The sequence below is a fragment of the Herpailurus yagouaroundi genome, unplaced genomic scaffold, assembly GCF_014898765.1.
Source record: "Herpailurus yagouaroundi ecotype Mexico unplaced genomic scaffold, PumYag 139, whole genome shotgun sequence".
In the NCBI taxonomy this organism is placed as follows: Eukaryota; Metazoa; Chordata; class Mammalia; order Carnivora; family Felidae; genus Herpailurus; species Herpailurus yagouaroundi.
The window spans coordinates 8595849-8617841 of record NW_024412394.1 but is presented as its reverse complement, the minus strand read 5'-3'; the positions used below and the strand labels follow the sequence as shown (position 1 = coordinate 8617841).

At 47.2% G+C, this 21993-nt stretch overlaps 1 protein-coding gene across 5 annotated transcripts; it reads right to left on the bottom strand.

Annotated features, from left to right (window-relative positions):
* Nucleotides 1-729: 729 nt before the first annotated feature.
* On the bottom strand, nucleotides 730-21713 carry TAF8 (TATA-box binding protein associated factor 8). Of its 5 annotated transcripts, none has more exons than XM_040473485.1 (9): nucleotides 21615-21713; nucleotides 20677-20833; nucleotides 16347-16445; nucleotides 15940-16002; nucleotides 14772-14896; nucleotides 11158-11305; nucleotides 9611-9753; nucleotides 3100-3239; nucleotides 730-2794 (listed from the first exon to the last, which is right to left on the bottom strand). In XM_040473485.1, the coding sequence occupies exons 1-9, from the start codon at nucleotides 21657-21659 to the stop codon at nucleotides 2782-2784; spliced, it is 933 nt and encodes a 310-aa protein (XP_040329419.1). In that variant the 5' UTR covers nucleotides 21660-21713; the 3' UTR covers nucleotides 730-2781. The 5 variants fall into 5 exon arrangements, with proteins under 5 accessions (XP_040329419.1, XP_040329420.1, XP_040329422.1 ...); XM_040473488.1 differs by lacking the exons at nucleotides 730-2794; nucleotides 3100-3239 and adding exons at nucleotides 3931-7388; nucleotides 7917-8018; XM_040473486.1 differs by lacking the exon at nucleotides 730-2794 and having other exon boundaries at nucleotides 3096-3239.
* Between the last annotated feature and the right edge of the window lie 280 nt (nucleotides 21714-21993).

Sequence of the window (21993 nt, the reverse complement as noted above, 5' to 3'; positions counted from 1 at the left end):
ACACGCAGGACAAGATGAAATCCGAATAAGCTCTGTGGGTTGTACCAATGCCAATCTCCTGGGTTTGATTCTGCACTTGTTATACAAGATGCTACCGCTGGGGGGAACTGGGCAAAGGGTACATGGAACCTCCCTGAACATTTTTGTTTGTTTGTTTGCTTGTTTTTGAGACAGAGACAGGGGAGGGGGGCAGAGAGAGAGGGAGACAGAGGATCTGAAGCGGGCTCTGAGCTGACAGCAGAGAGCCCAATGCAGGGCTTGAATTCACAAACTGGAAGATCATGACCTGAGCCCAAGTTGGATGCTTAACCAACTGAGCCATGCAGGTGCCCCTGAACATTTTTGTTTTTGCCAACACCCTGTGAATCCCTAATTTTAAAAATAGAAAGAAAAAAGGTCCATCAGAGTGAGATGCATGATGACCTAAATGGCATAGGTCTTGGGTTTGCTTTAAAAAAAAAAACCTCTAGGAAGAAAAAATAAAGGAAAAACAAGTGGGAGAGATCGATGAAACAGAACTGAAAAGATGTCAGTAACTGTTGATGCTGGGTGAAGGATATTCAGGGAAAGCATATATACTTTCCTTATTCTGTATTTGAAAATTCCCAAAATAGAAGTTTTATATAGTTCCCAGGAGTACTTGGTTCAACAGAAGGACTAAACCTTATCTGTCTACAGTCTTACTCATTGCTGGAACTTCTGAATACAGATTAAGTTCAAAGTATATCATTCTGTTTCATTTGCAAAGTTTTTATTAGGACCTTTTATTTATGACGTTTAGAGCTCATAAATCACATTCTTAATCTGGCTCTGCTTACTACTTTTTCCCTCCAAGAAGTGTCCCAAAGTTATAAAAAATAGAAATTTATAAATACACATTGAGAATTATGCACAGTTTTTACACAATAATAGTCGGGTCAATGTTTCCAGCTGTCTAATCATCTCCCAGGACCTCTCATCCGAAACAGAATGACGGACTCCGAAATCTCTACAGCAGAAATGGCAACTCTGGCCCCAACCCACCATCTGTCCTCAGCATCACGGCACTGGGCAGGCACTGGGCAGGTATTGGTTTTGGACAGTCATGGCAAAACAGGAACTGCAGAAATGCTAGTTGGGATGGCGGTGCTGTGAGCAGAGGACAGGAAGCCGGGAAGGTTTCAGCCCTGTATCTGCCACAGCTCATACCTGGGACTGTATTTAAACTCCACAGCCCAAGAATCGCCAAGAGCTGAACCACAGACTCAGCACAGGCCCAATCTGACTGCGGCCAACTGGAAGAGTTCCAGGCCATTACAAACCTGAAAAACGCTTCCTTGGTCCAGAGGTGGGGAACCCAAATGTCTCCTTAGTCTGTCGTCTTCAGTCACTAACAAGCAGCTCTTTCCTTCCAGACAATGGGATGGATTGCCTGGGGCTACAGTGAGGCCAGAGGGACATGGTGGCTGCTGTCAAGTTCAAGTTTTCAAATTCACCAAGAGCATAGAAAATGGAGAGATTACTCTGGAAGAGGAGCATAAGGAAAGTTCAATATGGACCTTAGGTCACTAACCCAGGGAACGCCTTGGTCATCCTGTGTTAACTTCCAGGTGTCACTGGCATTTTTCTTCTTTGGACTTGATTTTTAAATCTCTTCCTTTGGAGACCAGCCAAAGGGTATCAGCTTGCCCAGCATCTTCCTTAAGGAAGACTTTTTTTTTTTTTGGTTTGTAGGGTACATCAAGGATAAAGTCTTCTCTCCCCAGGAGGAAAGGAGGTTGGACAGACTCAGACCTGCTTCTGGAAGAACACCCTGGCTTGGCCTGCAGGCTCCTCTGAGCCCACCTCCACCATAAGGTGGGGCCACAGCCTTCTGAACACGCCAGCCTTCCAGCAGACTGGCCAGGCCCATCCTTCAAAATCTCACCCTCCCCTGACCCCCGCCATCAAATCCCTTTCCTATTGTTTACAATCGGTGATTCTTCTACAAGTCACAGTATAATATAGCCACTGATTTAGGCTCTGTCAGAGAAAACTTCTTTTCCTGAGATGGGGCAGGACTTGGCAGTTCCCAAGCATGCATCCCCCAGAGGGACAATAAGTGACAAATCTCTCAGGAGAGAGTGCTGCCCAGCTTTATGGGGGCGTTCAAGTGCCAGTGAGAGTCAGTGCTGCCCTTATTCTCCTCTGCCTTTAACATGCCTGCACACGCCTCCTGACTCCTGCCAGCCCCAGATCAAGACTGTGATGGGTGGGCCTCCTGTTTCCAACAGGTTGAGGGAGGACAAAGTCACCTTCCATCAGCTCGCAGGGCACTTGGAGCCCAGGTGAGGAGAGAAGGAAGATTGAGGTTCTGGGGCAATAAATTGGTGCCACAAGTTATCTGTGAGTCAGTAAGAGGGGTCCAGGTATCCTGAACTACAAACGAGGCAAGCGGTCTTTCTGGCAGTAAGCACAGCAGGCAAAGAACCCTTTTTTTCCTGCCACCTTCCCTGGCCTTCCAGGTTTCAAAGGAATCAAGTCCTGTGATAATAACTGAAGTCACTGGCTGTTCCTGCGCCCCACAGCATGGCCAGGTTGATTAGGAGAAGCTGATCATTACCGTCCCGCCTTCCTCCACCCAAATATCCAGTGAAAGTAGGTAATCTTAATACTGAGTTTGCTATTAAAATCATGCCCAGTCACGTCCGGCTGCCTGGGCTTGACCTCGAGGAGGCCACCCTCTCTTCTTCCTTGAGTGGCTTTAACGGCCCCGAGAGAGTGGTGTCCGCGTCTCTGTACAAGGCAGGCTTCCTTCTCGGCTCACGAGAGGGACCTAGAAAGAAGAAGAATCCATGGAGCCTGCCCGGTGGGGGCCCCACCTGCGTCTTCTAAGGGGGACGGCTCCAGGGCTGTGAAGGCTTGTCCCCCAGCTGCAGGATGCTCAACCTCTTTGCAATAAGAGGTACATTGGGGGAGGGGGGATGAGTGAGGTGAGGAAAAGGGAAAAGATTTCCTCTCGCCAGAGGAGCTTTCCCCACGTTTCAGACCTGCTGGGGAGCCTCTCTTTCCTGCCAAGGAGGAGAGAAGGCCACCTCGGTTGGCCAGACAAGCCTCTCTGCACCCCAGCCTCCAACTCACTTCTTCCTGCGAATCTTGGGTTTCTTCACAGGTCGCAGATAAGGGTTATCGATGATGTTCTCCTCCCCATTCCGGCTTCCCGACAAGGAGGGGTTCTGCTGCAGAACAGAGGTGTTCTCCTTCTCGGCTCCAGAATCATCCTTTGAGCAAAAGCCGAAATAAAGCAAAATACCAATGGCATAAGGAAAGAGATCATGCCCATCGTAGGAACTACTATTAGCATCCCTTTCGTCAAGAAATTAGAAGCCCAGGGACCACTTTCTTGCTAATGTACCTATCCCTGCCCCAGATGAGATGAGGCCCAGGCAGGGGCCGGCTATCAGAGGAAGACGAGACCAACCACCTGGACACAGGGGAGCACAGAACCCAAAACTCTGAGCCTCTCGAGAAGACAGGGACATGAGTTAGAATAGAGTCTTGGCAGGGAGTCAGGGGCTAACAGTTAGATGTTCAAGGAGGAAACCCAGTCTGTGGGGAGATAAAGACAAAGAGAAGTGACCCCTGATGCTTTGCAGGACACAGGGCCAGAACAAATCATGTGCATAAGGAATCACCCGGACCAAACGGAATGAAAATCATGATCAATTTCCTCCATATTCTCAAATGTCTGGTACCTGCAACAGGTACCAATGATCATATTGCAGCAGAGGCCAGAAACTTCTTGAGCCCTGAGGGTTCCGGCCAAGGCAAAGCAGGGCATATGCAGGAACCAACACGGGAAGAGCAACGATAATCCCCATCAGTGACCTGTGGGTCAGGTCTTTCGTTGTTTGCTTTTTGAGGAAAGCAATCTGGGAGAAAAGTTTATAGGTTTACATGTATCCAACGTGATCCCAATTAAAACATTTTATTTGTAATGTGTGTAGACATAGAAAAAATAGGTTGAAACATTTGAAACTGGTTCTAGGAATATGGATGATTGATTCTCTTTTTCCTTATTTATACGCTCTTCTATTTTCCAAGTTCTTTAAAATGAGCACAGGCTGTAGGAGAAGGGGGAGAAAAATCACACAACCATACTGAGGGCATGACCTAGAACTCAGGCCTGAGAGACTGTAAGTGACCAGAAGTTGGTGGGGCTGCGCCCCCTGGTGACAGGCCAAGGGTTCTGCCGCTGAGGTTCCTGTCAGGTAATGGAGGCAAAAAGAGGGCCTGACCTCAACCAGGAAATTCTGTTGTCAGGAGACAACAGGGTAGAGGACGCTGCAATTGGATAAAAGGAACAGCAAGCTTTCCCACAAGGGGCAGGAGGCCTAGAACAGGGACTCCTGTCCAGGTTTAGTGAGCCTGAAGAAAATGGCTCACTTCTAGGTTCAGCTGCTCACCCCTCACTGTCCCGCCAATTCTGTTCTCCCCGAAGACCCAGTTCCAATCAGGGTCCCTGGGCTTTCCCTCTCCAACACCTGGTCTGTTGGGACCACAAAGTGACCTAGAGCCACTGTGGACCTTCTGGAGGCTCTCTTGAAAGCGAGTGCTCCAAGGTCAACCTAGCTCATGCCGGACACAAGGTCTGACCATGACCAGACCTGCCTGGGATGTTTGGCTCCCAATCTTTCTGAAGTTCTAAACAGCTTGATTTACTTCCCTACTGTCCTCTCTTTACTGCAACCGCTCTATCCTCAAAGTTGCTGAAAGTTCACTTCAACGCTGCCTTAAAGTGTTTCCTGAGATAATATGGGTGGAAGGGGAGAGTCACGGGCATGGAAAAGCCAGCCCTGGGGACCTCTGCTGGAGGCCACTAGGCCCTCTCCACGCGGCTCACTTGTCTCACAAGGCCAGGATGTGGGTCCCGAGTCACGGGACAACAGCTTCTCTTCTCCCAAGTAGAGCTGGAAATGCCACTTTCTTGCCTCCTTCAGGGACAGGCAGCCTTGAGATAGGGAGGGACAGGAGTAGATAAAAGTAAAGTACCAAACTGACTGAGATTTGCTTAAAAAAGGTAGGAGCGGAAGAGTCCCTCAGGAGCCTGCGGAGGCCAGAGCACGTGAGCTCCGGTGAGCCCCACACGTCCTGGGGGTGACCGAGGCGCCTCTCGCCTTCCAACGCCGTGTCCACGCCAGCAACTGCCACATGGGCCTCTCTGCCCTCGCTGCTCTCCTGACCCCCAGGCTGGTGTAGCCACCTGCTCCCTCGACATCTCCACCCGGTGTCAAGGACGCACCTCAAACTTCTGTGCCAAAACTGAACTCCGGCCCTTCCCCTGTGCCCGGTCCTCCCACAGTCCTCCATGGCGACTCCATCCTTCTAGTTGTTCAAGCCAAAACTCCACAGTCATCCTTGCTTTTCTCAGACTCCCCGCACATCCAATCTGTTAGGATAACTTGTTGGCCTTACCTTCAAAGTAAGGCTGACTACCACCACCCTCTCTACTGCAGCTGCCCTGCTGGACCCACACTCTTTCTCTAAGACCACTGCAGCAGCGTCCTAAATGACCTCCCCATAGTCAGCGATCCCTAGGGAAGTCAGACATGTCCCTCACCTGTTCCACACCCTCCCACCACTCCCGTCTCACCCAATTAAAGACCAGCTCTTAAAGCTGCCTGCGGGGTCCTACCTGGTCTGACCTCTGCCTCTCTCCCTCTGCCTCCCTCAGCCGCAGCCACAGCCACACTCACCTCTGTGTTGTTCCTCAGGGCCTTTGCACTGGCTGCTCCCTTTCCAGAACACTCTTCCCCAGATATTTACAGGGCTCACTTGCTCACTTCCTTCAAGTCTCCTGTCAGATGTGTCCTTCTCAGTGATGTCCACCCTGATCACGCTATTTAAAACTGAAACTTCCATCTTTCACCCTGGATCTTTCCCTACTTGGTCCCCTTGCACCGACAATAGCAGCTGCATCTTTAATATACAGTAAATGATTTATTTACATATTACGTTTATTGTTGTCGCCCCACTGCCGACACACGGGCTTCCAAAAGGCAGATGTTTTGTTTGCTCTGTTGGCTGAGGTCCCCCCAAGCACCCACAACACTATCGGGCACACACCTGCACTAAGCAAATACTTGTTGAGTAAATGAATGGCACATTGTTCGTAAAAGAGCAAAAGTTGAGATGTTGGTATCTGGCGTTGGCAGAAGGCCGCTAATTCAAACGTACAAGAAAAGAAAATTCTCTTATACACTAATTTAAAATGAACAGTCCCTTTATGTTCAAGCAGATGGGAAAAACCAGAACCAGGTTAAAGGAAGCAACTCCCTGGCAACAGTCTTTGAAGGAAGTGCTGCCCTTGACACGTAAAAGAATAACTTACAATACTAGCTATTTAATGCACTGTAACAATGTCTGTAAACGCTATTGACGGAAAACATAGATGTGTATAGGGAGCTGGTTAAATTCGATAGTTACATCCATTCAATGGAATATGTGAAGCCATAAAGAAACAGCCTGCTGTACACAGATGGAATGATCACCGAGATACAGCGATAAGGGCAAACAGGAAGGGAAAACCGTTCGTGGTTTGCTATTTGTGTTGATAACAATGAGGAGACTATGTCTCTAGAAGGACACACCAAGCTGGTGACACTGGCAGCTTTGTAGGAGAGAGAGTGGATGAACAGGGAACACAGATGGCATAAAGAAATTCTTACCAAACATTTTTTTCTACATCGTGAATTTTCAAACATAGGATTATGGGCGCCAGTTCAACAAAGTAACACTGACAAGTCCAATCGATTGTGTATAAATTGTTGCTAGAATCCTCTCCTTGGGGTCTTCTTATTCATGTATTTACTTTTAACAGAAGAGCAAGTGTTTGTACAGCCTAAAACAGTGGGGGCGGGGTAGGTGGTGAGGGAAGCAGCGAGTGCCGTGAGCTGAGCTGCTGGACACCTGATGTTCATTGCTGAGTTAGGTGTTCCTATTCCTGCTTGAACTTGTGAGGAAACAGACTCACGTTAGGTAAGGCCACCAAAGTCACAGTCTCTGGAAAGCAGCGTGGTCTGGATTTGAAGGCAGGCCAGTCTTTGCTGTCTGACTTGACCTCTCGGCCACCCCGGAGTCCACGGGTAGCTCCCAGCATTCTTTCAGCCCCGGTCCACTCACTGCCATGACCTTGTCTATGTCATGACCTGGGGCGTCAGATAACACATCTGCGGGCCCTTTTAACTGCTTTGTACTTACAAAAGGATGGTGGTGTCTGCTTAGAAGATTCCTCCTTCTCCTAGGGTGAACCTCATTTGAGTCCATGACCCCATCACCATATCTCAGACCAAATTAACTGAGTCCAAGACAGAGTGTAGAATATCAAGTTCCTCTGCTTTATGTAAAGCCATGGGCTTCCAGCCCTAATTCTGAAAGGAATAATCCAACATTAAAGAAACGTGTGTCCAAGCAAGGAGGCCCATCGGCACATCACAGAGAGAGCGTAGGCACCTTGCCTCTGCATTCTGGAGCTGCTGGCTGCCACAGGCCTCACGGAATCTTAGAGAGCACGGGGAATGGCTGGTCCAACGACAACCGCCAAGGCATCCTTTGCTCTGAAGCCAGGGCCAGTCTTAAAGGATGGATGTGACTATGGTAGGCTGACCACAGGGTCCTGCAAGCCTTAAAGGCATTTGAGCTCCTAGCCCTTCTTTGGCTCTACTTGGCTCTTTCTCGCAAAGATGCAGGAACACGAGTGGGGTCTCAGCCTCTTATGTGCAGAGCACAGCACACGGCTAACCAGATGAGAACACCCACAAGCTCGGAGGAGCACATCTCACCTGCCTTGGTCTCTGTGCCCACGCACTCTCATCTCCTCCGCTGGAAACGAAATGCCCGTAACCAGGCCAACCCCGCCACCGCGCCTCGTCCCCTAGGTCCCTTACCCTCTCACCTACCAAAGGACATCACTCCAAAATGTTTCCTTCTCTCCTGCATCCACTTTTCCTCTCTACCAGATCATTCCCGTCAGCGTACTGACATGCTGTTGTTTCTTTAATCTTAAAGAAACAAACAAAAATAAATATACCTCTCTCAACTCCTTAATGTTTCCCCTTTGGCCACCACTCCATTCTTCTCCTTCCCTTTACAGCAAAATTCCTTGAAACGCTTGTCTATATGAGTGCTGTCCAGTGGAACTTTCTGCAATGACATAAACGTTCCCATCTGCACTGCCCTGTAGGCTAGCCATTAGCCACAGGAGGCTATTTGAAAAGTGGCCAATGTGACTAAAAAACTGAATTTTTAGTTTTATATCACTGACATTAAGTTTCTTTGTTTGTTTACTTATTTATTTAGATTTTATTTTTAAGTAATCTCTATACCCAACATGGGGCTCGAACTCACAACTCTGAGATCAAGAGTCACACACTCCACAGACTGATCCAGCCGGGCGCCCCGAATTTCAGTGTAAACAGACGCGTGGCTACCGTAACGGACGGCACAGTCTATACTTACAGAGTCCAATTTTTCTTGTCCTTTTCCACCTCACCCACACCCAAGGCGCTCTCATGGTTTTAAACACGATCTACACGCTGATGACCCCAAATTCCCATCTCTAGCCTTAACAGCTCCCCACACGGCAATCCCTATATCCATCTTGCCACCCGACATCACCGTCTGGCTGTCTAACAAGCATCTCAAAGCTCCCCTGTTTAACCAGAACCCATGCCTTTTCCCCATCCCTGTCCCACCCAGGTCTTCCCGATCTTGGCTGAAGGCAACTCCGTCTTGCCTGTTGTTCAGGCAAAATACCTTGCATTTCTCTTTGGCTCTCTTTCTCACACATCTCACACCCAAACCATCGCTTGGCTCTGCCCTGAACATAGTCTAGAATCTGACCAAATCATCTATCTGACCACGTCTCCTTATCTTCACTTCTACTACCACCTTTCCGTTTACTGCGGAGCCTCCTCACTGGTCTTTCTGCTTCTGCCCTTACCGTCCACAGTCTATTCTCAACATAGCAACCCGACTGACCCTGTTAACAAACCTACACCAGACGCTGACCCTCCTCCGCTCAGCATTCCCAATGGCTCCCACCTTACTGAGCAAAAGCCTAGTGTTTAAGACAGCCTTTAAGGCGTGCCCCGCCCCCCCGAGCTCCCCTTTGTTCATGCCACCCTGATGGCATTGCTATCCTTCAACACAACAGTTCCCACCTCAGGGCCTTTGCATATCCTGTGCCTTCTACAAGGAGTACTCTACTCCCTGATCTGTACAAGCCTTGTTCCCTTCAGGTCTTCACTTTGATGTCACCTTCTCAGGTGACTTTCCCTCATACTGTACTACTTCCTATCTCCTAATTTATAATTTTTCCTTAGCTACATGAGGGCAGGAAATGCTGTCTATTTTGTCTCCTGCTACTTCCCCAGCACCCGGAACTGTGCCTGGCTGGCAGACACTTGTTCAATATTTGGTGAATGAATGAATGAATGAATGAATGAATGAATGAATGAATCCCCAGGGCATGGACTTGTCTCTCAAGCAAGAGATCGTCACGAGCCTGATCTCAGGCTTGCGGGGTGACAGGCTGAGGGCAGCACGGGTGACTTTTGGGGGTACCGTGAAGTGGATAGAAGGCAGGACCCACCGTGCTGATGTGCAGAGGGAGGTTCTCGGTGTCTGTCTGCTCATCCTGCTCCGAGGAATCTGTCTCTTCCATCTGTTGCATCTCCAGCTCCGAAGGAAGGAGGGCTGTCAGGTAGGGGATGGTGAAAGGCCTGGCAGCGATCACTGGGAAATCGGAAGAGGGGCACAATTCCAGTCACGGCGCCCTCGCAGCGGGCTGAGAGCCTGACAATCCCACCAACAGCAACGAGTAACAGTAACGGCTAACGCGCTCCAAACACTCAGCGCGGGCCATGCCGTCCTACACGTTATCTTTAATCCTCGCCTCCACCCTATTGAGTACAATTGCCAGCCCGTTTCACAGATGAGGAGGAACCTGAGGCACGGAAAAGCGATCTCCTTGAGCACACAGAGAACGGCAGAGCGACATCTCAACTCGGGCAATATGACCTCGGAGCCCACTTTTACCAAGTAGAACCAGACTCAGACAGAAATGGGGCTGCATCTGAGCAAAGCACCAGCTTAGTGATCTTATACCCCAGGTCAGTTAGCCCCGCTAAGCCTCATATCTGGGTAGGGATATCGATCTCTTCACCGTAAAGGACTCAAGTCCAAATACTGGACTTGAGAACTCTCTGCATGTAAGTATATCCACTGAGCTAACAGTAAACGAGCATTCCAGTTCTTCCAAAAAGCATTGATGAAAAGAAATTTTTAATAAAAAAAAAGAAAAGAAACCACCTATGTGTACTTCTGTGGCAGAATGTGATTAGCAGAAGACACTCTAAGATTATTTTGGCTACGGCTCAGACGTGAAGTCCTGTGGTCCAAAAGAGCTAGGTTGAATTCTATCTACCAGCTGTGTGACTTGGGGCAGATGACCTCATTTCTTTTCTCTATAGGCCTCGGCTTCCTACGATGGTGGGGACAACAGTTCTGAACTCATAGGTTGGCTCACGAGAGGATTTAATGAGATAATATAAGAGAGATGACTGGCGCAGCGTCTGGCCCTTATGAACTGTTAGCGGCTAGTACTCGAGGGCCAGGCAGGCAGCGAGCACTCAATAGGGCTCGACAGGACTAACTGAACCAGTCGCCCAAACCAATCTCTCTGTTCACCTCTGAGAAAAGCGAAGCCTGTGGAGATGAAGTAACGTGGGCACACGGTGTCGTGACCGTGCGGAGATGAGAACTGCAGGGACATGAAGGGCAAAGACTGGGGGAGGTTCTGTAAGTGCCCCGCTCCCGATGCCAATGTTGTCCCTTCTACTACAAGGGCTGTTGCTTCTACTGTATGAGTCTCTCGGATACCTGGGGTTCAGAGTCATCCTCGAGGTAGCTTAAACTCAACCTCAAGCAGCTGATCCCAACAGAGGCCGTAACATTTTGCATTTATCAGTTAGGGACAGGCCCTGAAGACCTGGGAGAAGGAGCCAGAAGTGCAAAGAACAAGGGGCCCCTAAGACAAAGCCAGAGCCTTCATTTCTTCCTACCATGCCAAGAGAAAAGGAAGATGGTGTGATTATTTCAAGTGACAAGACAGGGTCCACGGAGGGGAGAGACTCTCACATGGAAACGTGCTGACGTCGTCTTTGAAGAGACTCTGGGTCTCGCCTGTCTTTGCCATAAAACGGGTGAGTGCCCGCTCCACGTCTCGTCTCTGGGACGCAGCCTTCTCCCGTAGGACCTGGTAGTCTGACACGGGCTCGCGGTACGTCTATAAAGAGAACAGCAAAGACACTAGATTAATATCGATGGACCATCCTTGCTGCTGCTATGTCCTTCCACCCTCACAATGACCCAGTGACGTCAATGAGAGCCGAGACACCCCCCCCCCACCCCAGGGGCAGTGGAGGGCAGAACGAAAATGATGAAACTATCGCTAATTTATTTTGAAGTTTAAAAATTAGAAACATATGAACATTTACTATAGTGATTGCCCCTGGACCTTCACTTAGCTGCTGTGACATAAGGCATAGGAGACGCCATCCTGAAGGAAGGGTAATCCCCCCAGGGAAGCCCTGACAGGGAGCACCCAGCCCCACGGGTGGAAGGTGACATCCTACAGGATGTGAGTGGCTGCTTCAGTATCCCCTTGTTTTCTTAAAGCAAACCTCACACAATGGATACGCTGTCCCAAAAGAGTCCCTCCAAGAAACACTAAGGATATTAATGTAAGTGTAAATGAACAAGAAAATGGTGGGCTGACACTCCTCCCGCTCCTAATTACGAGCTCTTTGGCAATCACATCACACAGTGAAAAATGACCAAGATCCCATCAGAATGAGAAGTTAGCCAAAACATTTTAAATTGTAATGGGAAAGCTAACATTTTAATAATGACCAAAAAAGCACCTACTTTTCGTGCTATGGAGAGAGGATTTTTAAAAGAGGCATTGTAGGGGCGCCTGGGTGGCGCAGTCGGTTAAGCGTCCGACTTCAGCCAGGTCACGATCTCGTGGTCCGGGAGTTTGAGCCCCGCGTCAGGCTCTGGGCTGATGGCTCAGAGCCTGGAGCCTGTTTCCGACTCTGTGTCTCCCTCTCTTTGCCCCTCCCCCATTCATGCTCTGTCTCTCTCTGTCCCAAAAATAAATAAATGTTGAAAAAAAAAAAAAATTAAAAAAAAAAAAAAAAAAGAGGCATTGTAGGGGCGCCTGGCTGGATCAGTCGGTTAAGCGTCCGACCTCGGCTCAGGTCATGATCTCACAGTTCGTGATTTCGAGCCCTGCATCAGGCTCTGTGCTGACAGCTTGGAGTCTGGAGCCTGCTTCAGATTCTGTGTCTCCCTTTCTCTCTGCCCTTCCTCCCTCCCCACTTGTGTTCTGTCTCTCTGTCTCTCAAAAATGAATAAACATTAAAAAAGAAAAAAGTCACCTGCTCCACTGACTGAGCCAGTCAGCTGGCCTCTATGGTGTTTTTGGTGGTTTTATTTATTTGTTTGTTTTTGAGCTCTGGGTACTAGTTCAACATGTATGTGCACTTTTTAAAACTTCACCAAACTGTATATTTATTATTTGTGCTTTTCTGTATATTTGTGATACTTCAGTAAAAGTTTACTTAAAAAAAAAGGTATTGGAATCATTCCCACTGTTGTCAATGTTAATTCAAGTGCAATGTTAATTCAAGTTAATTCACCTATATGTGCAGTTCCCCTGTCCACACTTAAACACAGAAACAAGTAAAAAAAAAAAAAGAGTGGATTGTGAACATACTTGTTAAACACATTAAAATGCACGATCCCACAATTATTTAAGTGTTTATTTATTTGGAGAGAGAGAGACAGAGACAGAGACAGAGAGAGAGAGAGAGAGAGAGAGAGAGAATTCCAAGCAGGCTCCGCGCTGTCAGCATAGAGCTCGATGTGGGGCTCAAACCCACAAGCTACGAGATCATGATCTGAGCCCAAATCAAGAGTCAGATGCTTAACCGACTGAGACCCCCCCCACAGGAGCCTCAAGATCTTACAGTTATTTTTAAGATGACTGTTTGACATTCAAGAAGCTGGACATTTAATAGGAAGCTTTAAAAGAGATTCTTGAAATAATTTGTAGATGAGAATGAAAAAAATTAGTTTTATGATTTTTTTTTTCAAATGACTTAGATTTAATCATCAGAAACAAACTAAGTGGAAAGTTTACAACAGAGAAGAATTACATGTCAGCGCCTTTTGCGAACCGAGCTGGGACAGAAAGGGGCAGGGGCTGCATCTCAGCCTTCCAAAGACACCCACAGTGTCCCTGGCAGTTTGGCTCAGGGAAGAGGGAGCCTCTGCTGGCTCTGTGCACTGAGGAGTTTTATGATTTCTTAAGGGCAGCTGACGATGCTGCATATCTTTGTAATGTGCCCTTTTCAACCATGAGAGCTGTAAAAGTACCAAAACAAACTAATTTTAGAATCAGACCTCCAGGGGGGCCTGGGTGGCTCAGTTGGTTGAGTGTCTGACTTCGGCTCAGGTCATGATCTCATGGTTCATGAGCTCGAGCTGCACATCGGGCTTGCTGCTCTCAGTGCAGATCCTGCTTTGGATCCTCTGTCACCCACCCCTCCCCTCAAAAATAAATAAACATTAAAAAAAAAAAAAAGAATCAGACTTCCAACTTACTAGTCCACCAAGTATTAAACAAAGATTTCAAAAAATAAAAAGCAGAGGCAATCCCATGGTTGTCATTATAAAAGAGGTAATACGTTTCCTGAACCTTTAATATGGGTGAGATAATCTTTTAATGTATATTATTTTGGTATAGTGTTACATTATAATATTTGTGTAAAAGCAAATACCGGAATATGTACTTAATATTTTTACTGACCGAGATACACTATAAAAGAGTGAGGGACTGCTGTAGGTTGAACGGTGTTCTCCCCTAAAAAGAGATTTGTTGAAGTTCTAACCCCAGTACTGCAGAATATGATCTTATTTGGAAATAGGGTCATTGCAAGATGTAATCAGTTAATGTGAGGTCATACTGGAGTACAGTGGTACTAATCCAAGGTGACTGGTGCCCTTATAAGAAAATGGCCATGTGAGGAGAGATCCAAAGAGAATGCCACGTGAAGACAGTTGGAATGATGTATCTACAAGTCAAGGAACGCCACTGACTGCCCACAAACCACCCAAAGGTAGGCAGAGGCAAGGAAGGATTCTCCTACAAGGTGAGCCTGCTGACACCTTGATTTTGAATTTTTAGCCTCTCGAACCATAAGACAATGTATTTCTGTTGTCCTAGGCCACCTAGTTTGTGGCACTTTGTTACAGCAGGGAGCCCTAGGACACTAATACAGAGACTTCCAGTCAAGGAAAATGGCTGTGTTGCAATGGTGGGTGGCCGTCTATTCCTAAGGTGTGGAGAGATGTTCTGGAGAACTTGCCCCAACAGCCTGCGTGATGGCCACATTTGCATTAGTGCATGGTGTGGAGGGGAGGACAGAAGAAGTATGTGAAGACCCCTGGGCACACCACACCTTCCCAAGGGGAGGTGAAACTGCTAGTTTGGCAACTGAAAACACATTCGAACGCTGGAGAATATAATTCTCCCTTGCCAAATTGTCTGTCAACGAGGAAGGACATTCTGAGCTCTGAACTACCCTTTGCCAACAAACTTTTGGACTCCAGTCTGACAGTCAGGAGGAACTGACTACTTTTGCATCCGCATTGGCCCCTGCCAATAGGGGGGCCAAATCACTCACCGGAGTTTTGATGTAGGTGTGAGGGTCAGGGAACTCGGGAAAATGGCTGGGGATGTGCGGCGGGTGGGGTCGGTTCTGCCCCGCAGTGAGGGCCTTGGGGGTCACTGGTTGATTGGTCACTGGAGCTGCAACAGAGTCACAAGCGGTTACTCCTCTGCCCCAGGCCGCGAGTCTCTACCCCGTCCCTCCTTTGCTCAAAGTAAATGCTGGACCTCGATGTTCTCCTTGTAGAGCAGGCACTTTGTATTTCTATCTATAAAAGTCCTTTCATGCCTTGAGGACCTGAGAAGGTCACCCCCACAATGCCCGGCCCTGCTGTATGATCTGCATGGGGAGACAGTCCCACATACAGCCATCTGCCATCATGCCTCATAGGTAGGTGAGTGGGTGGCTGTGACAAACACTATATAAGGAAGCACGCTGAGGAACTAAGGAAGTTGGGTGGGCTAGGAACAGTCTTTTCACAGAACCCAGATAACAAAGACAGACACTGGGCCAGGGTATGTCAGTGTGTGCTACTGGAAGCAAGAGGGGATTGAAAGTGGTCCTTTCTAAAAGGGTGCCAGCATGAAAAGAGTGCTGAAAAAAATCTAGTATATTCTCCCTAAGGTCCTACAAGCCCAAACTAGTTACTCCCAAGTCTCAGTTTATGGCACTCAGTTTAGTGAAGACAGAGGTCTTCAAACTTTTTGCATGAGGAACAGAGAGTAAATATTTTAGGTTTTGCAAGCCATATAGTCTGTGACGACTGCTTAACTCTGCCATGATAGCATGAAAGCCACCATGGATGATATGTAAACATGGCTGTGTTCCAATAAAACTTTATTTACATAAATAGGCAGTGGCCCACATTAGGCCTACAGGCCATCGTTTTCTTGATTTACGGAAGAATGAGAACTTTTGCATTTTTCAAACGGCCCTCTTCTGGAGCTAAAGCACAAGAACCACAGCAACACCTCCAAGATGGTTTACTTTTCTGGTGACTGAATTTTGCACCCTAATCCTGTTAATCTAAATAGAGATCATATTGCAGGCAGCCCCAGATAATGGAAGGGAGCGAGCCTGTAACAAGCAAGTAGCTACAAACCGATCTCCGTCCTATTCAATGAATTCATTCCATGACTATTAATTGAGCACTTGCTGAGTACCTCAGTTCACAGGCACTTACGGGCAGTGATGACCATTCTCTGAGACCGTTTTGCATAAGCAGGGAGAGTGTCCACGTTGAAACCTAAGAAACAGGAAAGCTAAAATCACTGCCCAGACCACTGGCTATTGACCATGGAAGGGGAAGTCATACAGCAGTGGAAAAGGTTCAACTCCCAGCTTGAGGGCTTTGCGGCCACTCGAAAGCAGCTCCAGCAGAATCCCCCAACAGGGAAGAAGGGGATCTGTGAAATGGGTTCAGAGGAACCCTCTTTTGAGGGAGCCCTCTCTCAAGCTAAGAGCAAACCAGGAGACTCACGAGGGAACTCAAGAACACTCGGCAGACGTGGCTGACTCCTGGGGACTCTTCTTTCTCTCCTAACTCCAACTCAGTTGCACTGAAGAATTGGAAACTGGAGGTGTACTCACCCATCTCGACCAGCGTGACCACAATATCTGACAGTGTGGGCTGGGTCCGGGCTGTGTGCTCACAGTAGGACTTGGCACTCCTCCCAATTTCTGAAATGTCTAGGAAAGGATCAAAGGCATAAAATCTTACTCTCAGTTCCCAAGAAATTAAGTACAAAATTATCATAAGAGCCAGCAGTTCCACTCCTGGGTATACACCCAAGTGAACTGAAAACAGATACTTGTGCACCAATGTTCACTGCAGTATTTGCAATGGCTAAAAGGTGGAAACAGCCCGTTACTCATCAGCTGATGGATGGTTAAGCAAAATGGGGTCCACGCATACAATGGAATATTATTCAGCCTTCAAAAGGAATGAAATTTTGATACATGCTACATGGACAAACCTTGAAAATGTTATGCGAAGTGAAATAAGTCAGACACAGAAAGTCAATTTTTTAAGACTCCACTAATATGAGGTCCCTAGAAAAAAGAAAATCCACAGATATGAAAAGCGGATTCGAGGTTACCAGGAGCTGGAGGGAGGGAGGAATGTGGAGTCAAAGCTATGGATACAGTGTTTCTGTTTAGATGATGAAAAAGTTCTAGAAATGGATAGTACTGACAGTTGTACAGTTGTACATGTATTTACAGCTGTGAATGTATTTAATGCCACTGAATTGTTCATTTAAAAATGGTTATGGGAGTGCTGGATGGTTCAGTTGGTTACGCCTCTGACTTTGCCTCAGGTCATGTCTCGAGGTTCATGAGTTCAAGCCCCGTGCCCGGCTCTGCGCTGACAGCTTGGGAGCCTGGAGTCAGTTTCAGATTCTGTGTCTCCCTCTCTCTCTTCCCCTCCCCCATCCATGCTCTGTCTCTCTCTCTCTCTCTCTCTCAAATAAATAAACTTAAAAAAAAAAAAAGAGTTAGTGGAACATTTGGCTGGCTTAGTTGGTAGAGTATGCGACTCTTGATCTCAGGGTTAAGTTCAAGCCCCACGTTGGGATTAGAGATTATTTTAAAAATAAAATCTTGGGGTGCCTGGGTGGCTCAGTCGGTTAAGGGGCCGACTTTGGCTCAGGTCATGATCTCGCGGTCTGTGAGTTCGAGCCCCGCGTCGGGCTCTGTGCTGACAGCTCAGAGCCTGGAGCCTGTTTCAGATTCTGTGTCTCCCTCTCTCTCACCCTCCCCTGTTCACGCTCTGTCTATTTCTGTCTCAAAAATAAATAAACGTTAAAAAAATTAAAAAAAAAAAATAAAATAAAATCTTAACGGGCAGCTGGGTGGCTCAGTCTGTTTCGGCATCTGACTTTGGCTCAGGTCATGATCTTGTGGTTTGAGCCCCATGTCGGGCTCTGTGCTGACAGCTTGGAGTCTGGAGTCTGCTTCAGATTCTGTGTCTCCCTCTCTGTCCCTCCTCTGCTTGCACTGTCTCTCTCTCCCTCTCAAAAATAAAGAAGCGCAAAAAAAAAAAAAAAAAAAAAAAAAAGAACTAAAAGTTAAATAAAATAAAATCTTAAAATAAAAACAATACAGAGTTACACCAAAGTCCTTCAGGGAAAAGGGGAGGTATGAAGCTGGGCTCCATAAATGGGCTCTGGAGGTGGGTGGGTAATTCCATCAAAGCTCTTGAAATTGTGCTGCACTTTACCTACAGAAAAGCCCTTTTCCAGGGATGGGTCCACAGATCTCACTCTGCCTGATGCTTATTACTAACACGAATCCTAAAACTTTGTATCCAGAGCTCTTTTATCTTTATTTTTTAAAATTTAAATTCAAGTTAACATATAGAGTAGTAGTGGTTTCAGGAGTAGAACTCAGTGATTCATCTCTTACCTATGACACCCAGTGCTCATCCCAACAAGTGTCCTCCTTAATGCCCATTCCCCATTTAGCCCGTCCCCCCACTTACCTCCCCTCCAGCAACCCTCAGTTTGTTCTCTGTATTTAGGAGTCTCTTAACTTATTTTTTATCTTTTATCTTATTCCTTTCCTTCCTCTATGTTCATCTGTTGTGTTTCTTAAATTCCACATATGGGTGAAATCATATGATATTTATCTTTCTCTGACTGACTTACTTCACTTAGCATAATACCCTCTAGTTCCCTCCGTATCCAGAGCTCTTGACAACATGGAGATGCCCAAGTCTCAGCAAGACCCCGGCATAAGCCATCTATCCTTGGTATTCCTTGGAGTGAAGCGGCAGACTTTTATGCTCTTTTCAGACCTTTTAGTTTCAATATTCACATTTTTCCAACACAGCTACTTCAGCTTCATCCCTCTCAGTGGCAACCATTTCTTCTGAGAGGAAAAAAAGGCCTCTTGCCCAGTGGTATTAGAAAGAACGACCTCAACCATGATGACCTTTAAACTCTGAATTCCAAGATCTTTTCAAGAACTGAATTCTCAGGGCGCCTGGGTGGCTCAGTCAGTTGAGCGTCCGACTTTGGCTCAGGTCATGATCTCGTGGTTCATGAGTTTGAGCCCCGTGTCAGGCTCTGTGCTGATGGCTCGGAGCCTGGAGCCTGCTTTGGATTCTGTGTCTTCCTCTCTCTCTCTTTGCCCCTCTCCCACTCACGCTCTCTCGCTCTCAAAATTAAACACACATTAAAAAAAAAAAAAAAAAGAGAACTGAATTCTTCTCTGTTGGGAACTATTAGTCCATTCCTTTAGGACAAAAGTTCTCAACATGTGGTCTGGGAATCCCCAGGCAGCCCTGAAATCCTTTCCAAAGTCCACAGGCCAAAACTATGTTTATAATAAAGTGAAGACATTCTTTGACTTTTTTACTCTCGTTTCTCATGTAGTTTTCCAGAGGCTATATGGCCTATGATGATGATATCATGGGTCTGAGGGATAATGGAATGTGGGCCTGCATATGTATATGTTCGAAATTTTCTCAATTTTACTTTCTAATGTGGCAAAAATCTCTCTACATAAAGCCCATGTAGACAAAACTCCTCAGGTCCTCGATATTTAAGAGTCTAATGAGGTCGTAAGACCAAAACATTTGGTATTTAAAAGTTCCAAACATCAGCTGCAGAGAGCCACCTCACCCCAGACCACGTCCTTCCTGGGGCAGCCCACACTGAGTGCCTGATCAAGATCTGAGTACAAAGGCAGGGCCTTTTCAGCCTGATGTGGCCTACTCTGATGGAGGACAATTGCTCCAGAGCTCCCCAGTGAGGTGACCAATTCTTTATCTGGCCTGAATTGCGGTTAACTTCTCCCCCTGCCTAAACTTTTCTCTCACATTCGTAAGTGTTGATCTCTCAAAAGACACCTTAAATACCCTCATCTCTCATTCCATCCTACCTCATCCCTCCCACCCGAAATAAAACCCAAGCAGGGAAATACATGGCATATGCAGAAAAGGCTATGTGAGACCATTCCAGGCTCCTAAACCTCAACATGTTTCCTTTATTTATTTACTTATTTTAATGTTTTTACTTATTTTTGAGAGAGAGAGAGACAGAATGTGAGCAGGGGAGGGGCAGAGTTAGAGGGAGACACTGAATCTGAATCTGAAGCAGGCTCCAGGCTCCAAGTTGACAGAACAGAGCCCAACGCGAGGCTCAAACCCATGAACCGTGAGATCATGACCTGAGCCGAAGTCAGAAGCTTAACTGACTGAGCGACCCGGGTGCCCCAACATGTTTCCTTCTAAAAGTGTTTTTTTCCAGAGGTGTCTGGGTGGCTCAGTTGGTTAATCATCTGGCCCTTGATGTCGGCTCAGGTCATGGTCCCACGTGTGTGGGATTGAGCCCTGCGTCAGGCTCTCCACTGACAACATGGAGCCTGCTGGGGAGGCTGCCTCTCTCTCTCTGCCCCTACCCCCCCCTCAAATATAAATAAAAAATAAAAGTGTTTTTCCATTCTATAAAACTTCTTTACTGTCCCTCTTTGAATCACATACTATAGCATTTGATTATGCAGTGTGTAGCATCTATTTCATGGGAATTAATCATAGCTCTGCAACAAAACTATAACTTCTTTGAGCACAGAGAACAGACAGCAGTAACAGCACCTACAAATCATCATGAGCTTACAATATTCCTAACATCATATGTTTTACATATGCACCTCATTTATACTCACAACTCCATGAGATACAAATTATTATCCTATTTCACAAATAAGGAAATTGAAGTTCAGGAGGTTTAGTGACTTGCTCAGGCTATGAAGGGGCAGAGCAACAACTTACACCCATGTCCATCTGATTCTAAAGCCTGTAAGTCACTTTACTGTGTTCTTCTTATTTCCTAAACCCTCTCTTACACCATCACATTGCAGGACACAGAACAAGATGTCTGGTTGACTTGAAGAGGGCCGATTGTTTCCTGGTACTTACAGCTCTGCAGCATCTCTGTCAATGTTTCCACAGATGCTTTCTCGGCACTCTCAAACCCTGCCTCTGTCAACAAGGAGCTCACGACCACCTGAAGGGTTCGCCTCCGGGCCAGATGGTAGTTATCAGCAGGATTAGTGGACTGTTTACTTCCTGATCTCTGCAAATCAGTACCATTAAAATAAATAAATAAATAAATAAATAAATAAATAAATAAATTTCACCTACAGGACAAGGATGCAATGAAGTAGTTCACATATCGTCAATGGTAAGCAAAAGTTCTCTTGCTAAATATTTATCAGTGCTTAATGAAAGGTAGTAACCTCTGGCGTTTAGACTTACAAATCTCAGCCAGCTGAGTAATCAAGTACCAAGGGGCTACCCTAAACTTAAAATTCCAATAACACAAAATATCCATTTTTTACTATTTTAGCAGATTATCAGAATATATAGCTGGAAAAAAAATGCATGATGGGATTGAATTCATGTCTATCTCTTAGAAAAAAATGCTCTATTGTTCCTCCCATCACCACACCATTTCACTAACAATAAACATTAAAACAGCACCAGACGACGCTGAGGAGTGGAAGGCAAGCGACAACAGCACAGAAAAGTAGAAAAGCTAAATATTTTGAAACGGGAATCCCTCCCAAGTTTGGCTGGCCAATAAGAAGGCGAAACTGGCGTCTTCGAGCCAATCAGGAGGTGTTCCGGGTTCCCAACCCCCAACAGGAAGGGAGCCAATCAGTACACAGGTCGGCGAACTCAGGAGGCCGCCGCCAAGTCCCAAGGAGGGGCGCATGTACGGCCTGAAAGACCCTCCTCCACTTGGAGCTCAGAGTGGGGCTGGATTTCTAGCTATGAGATTGTTGCCCACACTAGGGGGGAATTACAGAATGCCCAGACTCTCTCGGCTTTGGCCCCGCGCCTCCCGCGCTTACCGTTCCGGAGCCACCGGCCCCGGCAGTGGCCGCCGTGTCGGCCATCTTGCTCTGGCGTAATGTGCGCGAGCGCAGGGCAGGATGGGACTTGTAGTCGCAGAGCGGGGAGGGCGTGGAGCGCGCGGAGAGCGGGGAGGGCGGGGAGAGCGGGGCGTGGCGGCGTGCACCCCTCTGGGCTTCCCTAAGCCTAGGCGGGTGGGGTGTGTGTAGCTGAGGCCCCCAGCTCACGTGACCTTCTGTGAGTGGTGGGTTCTTGCCTACCCAGTGAGCCTCTGATTTGGCCAAGAAGATGCGTCCTCGGTCTCACACCTGTTTTTGGTGAAATCGTTTCTCATAAAGAGCACATTCCTGGAACGCTCCAAACTTGGCTGATTGTTAG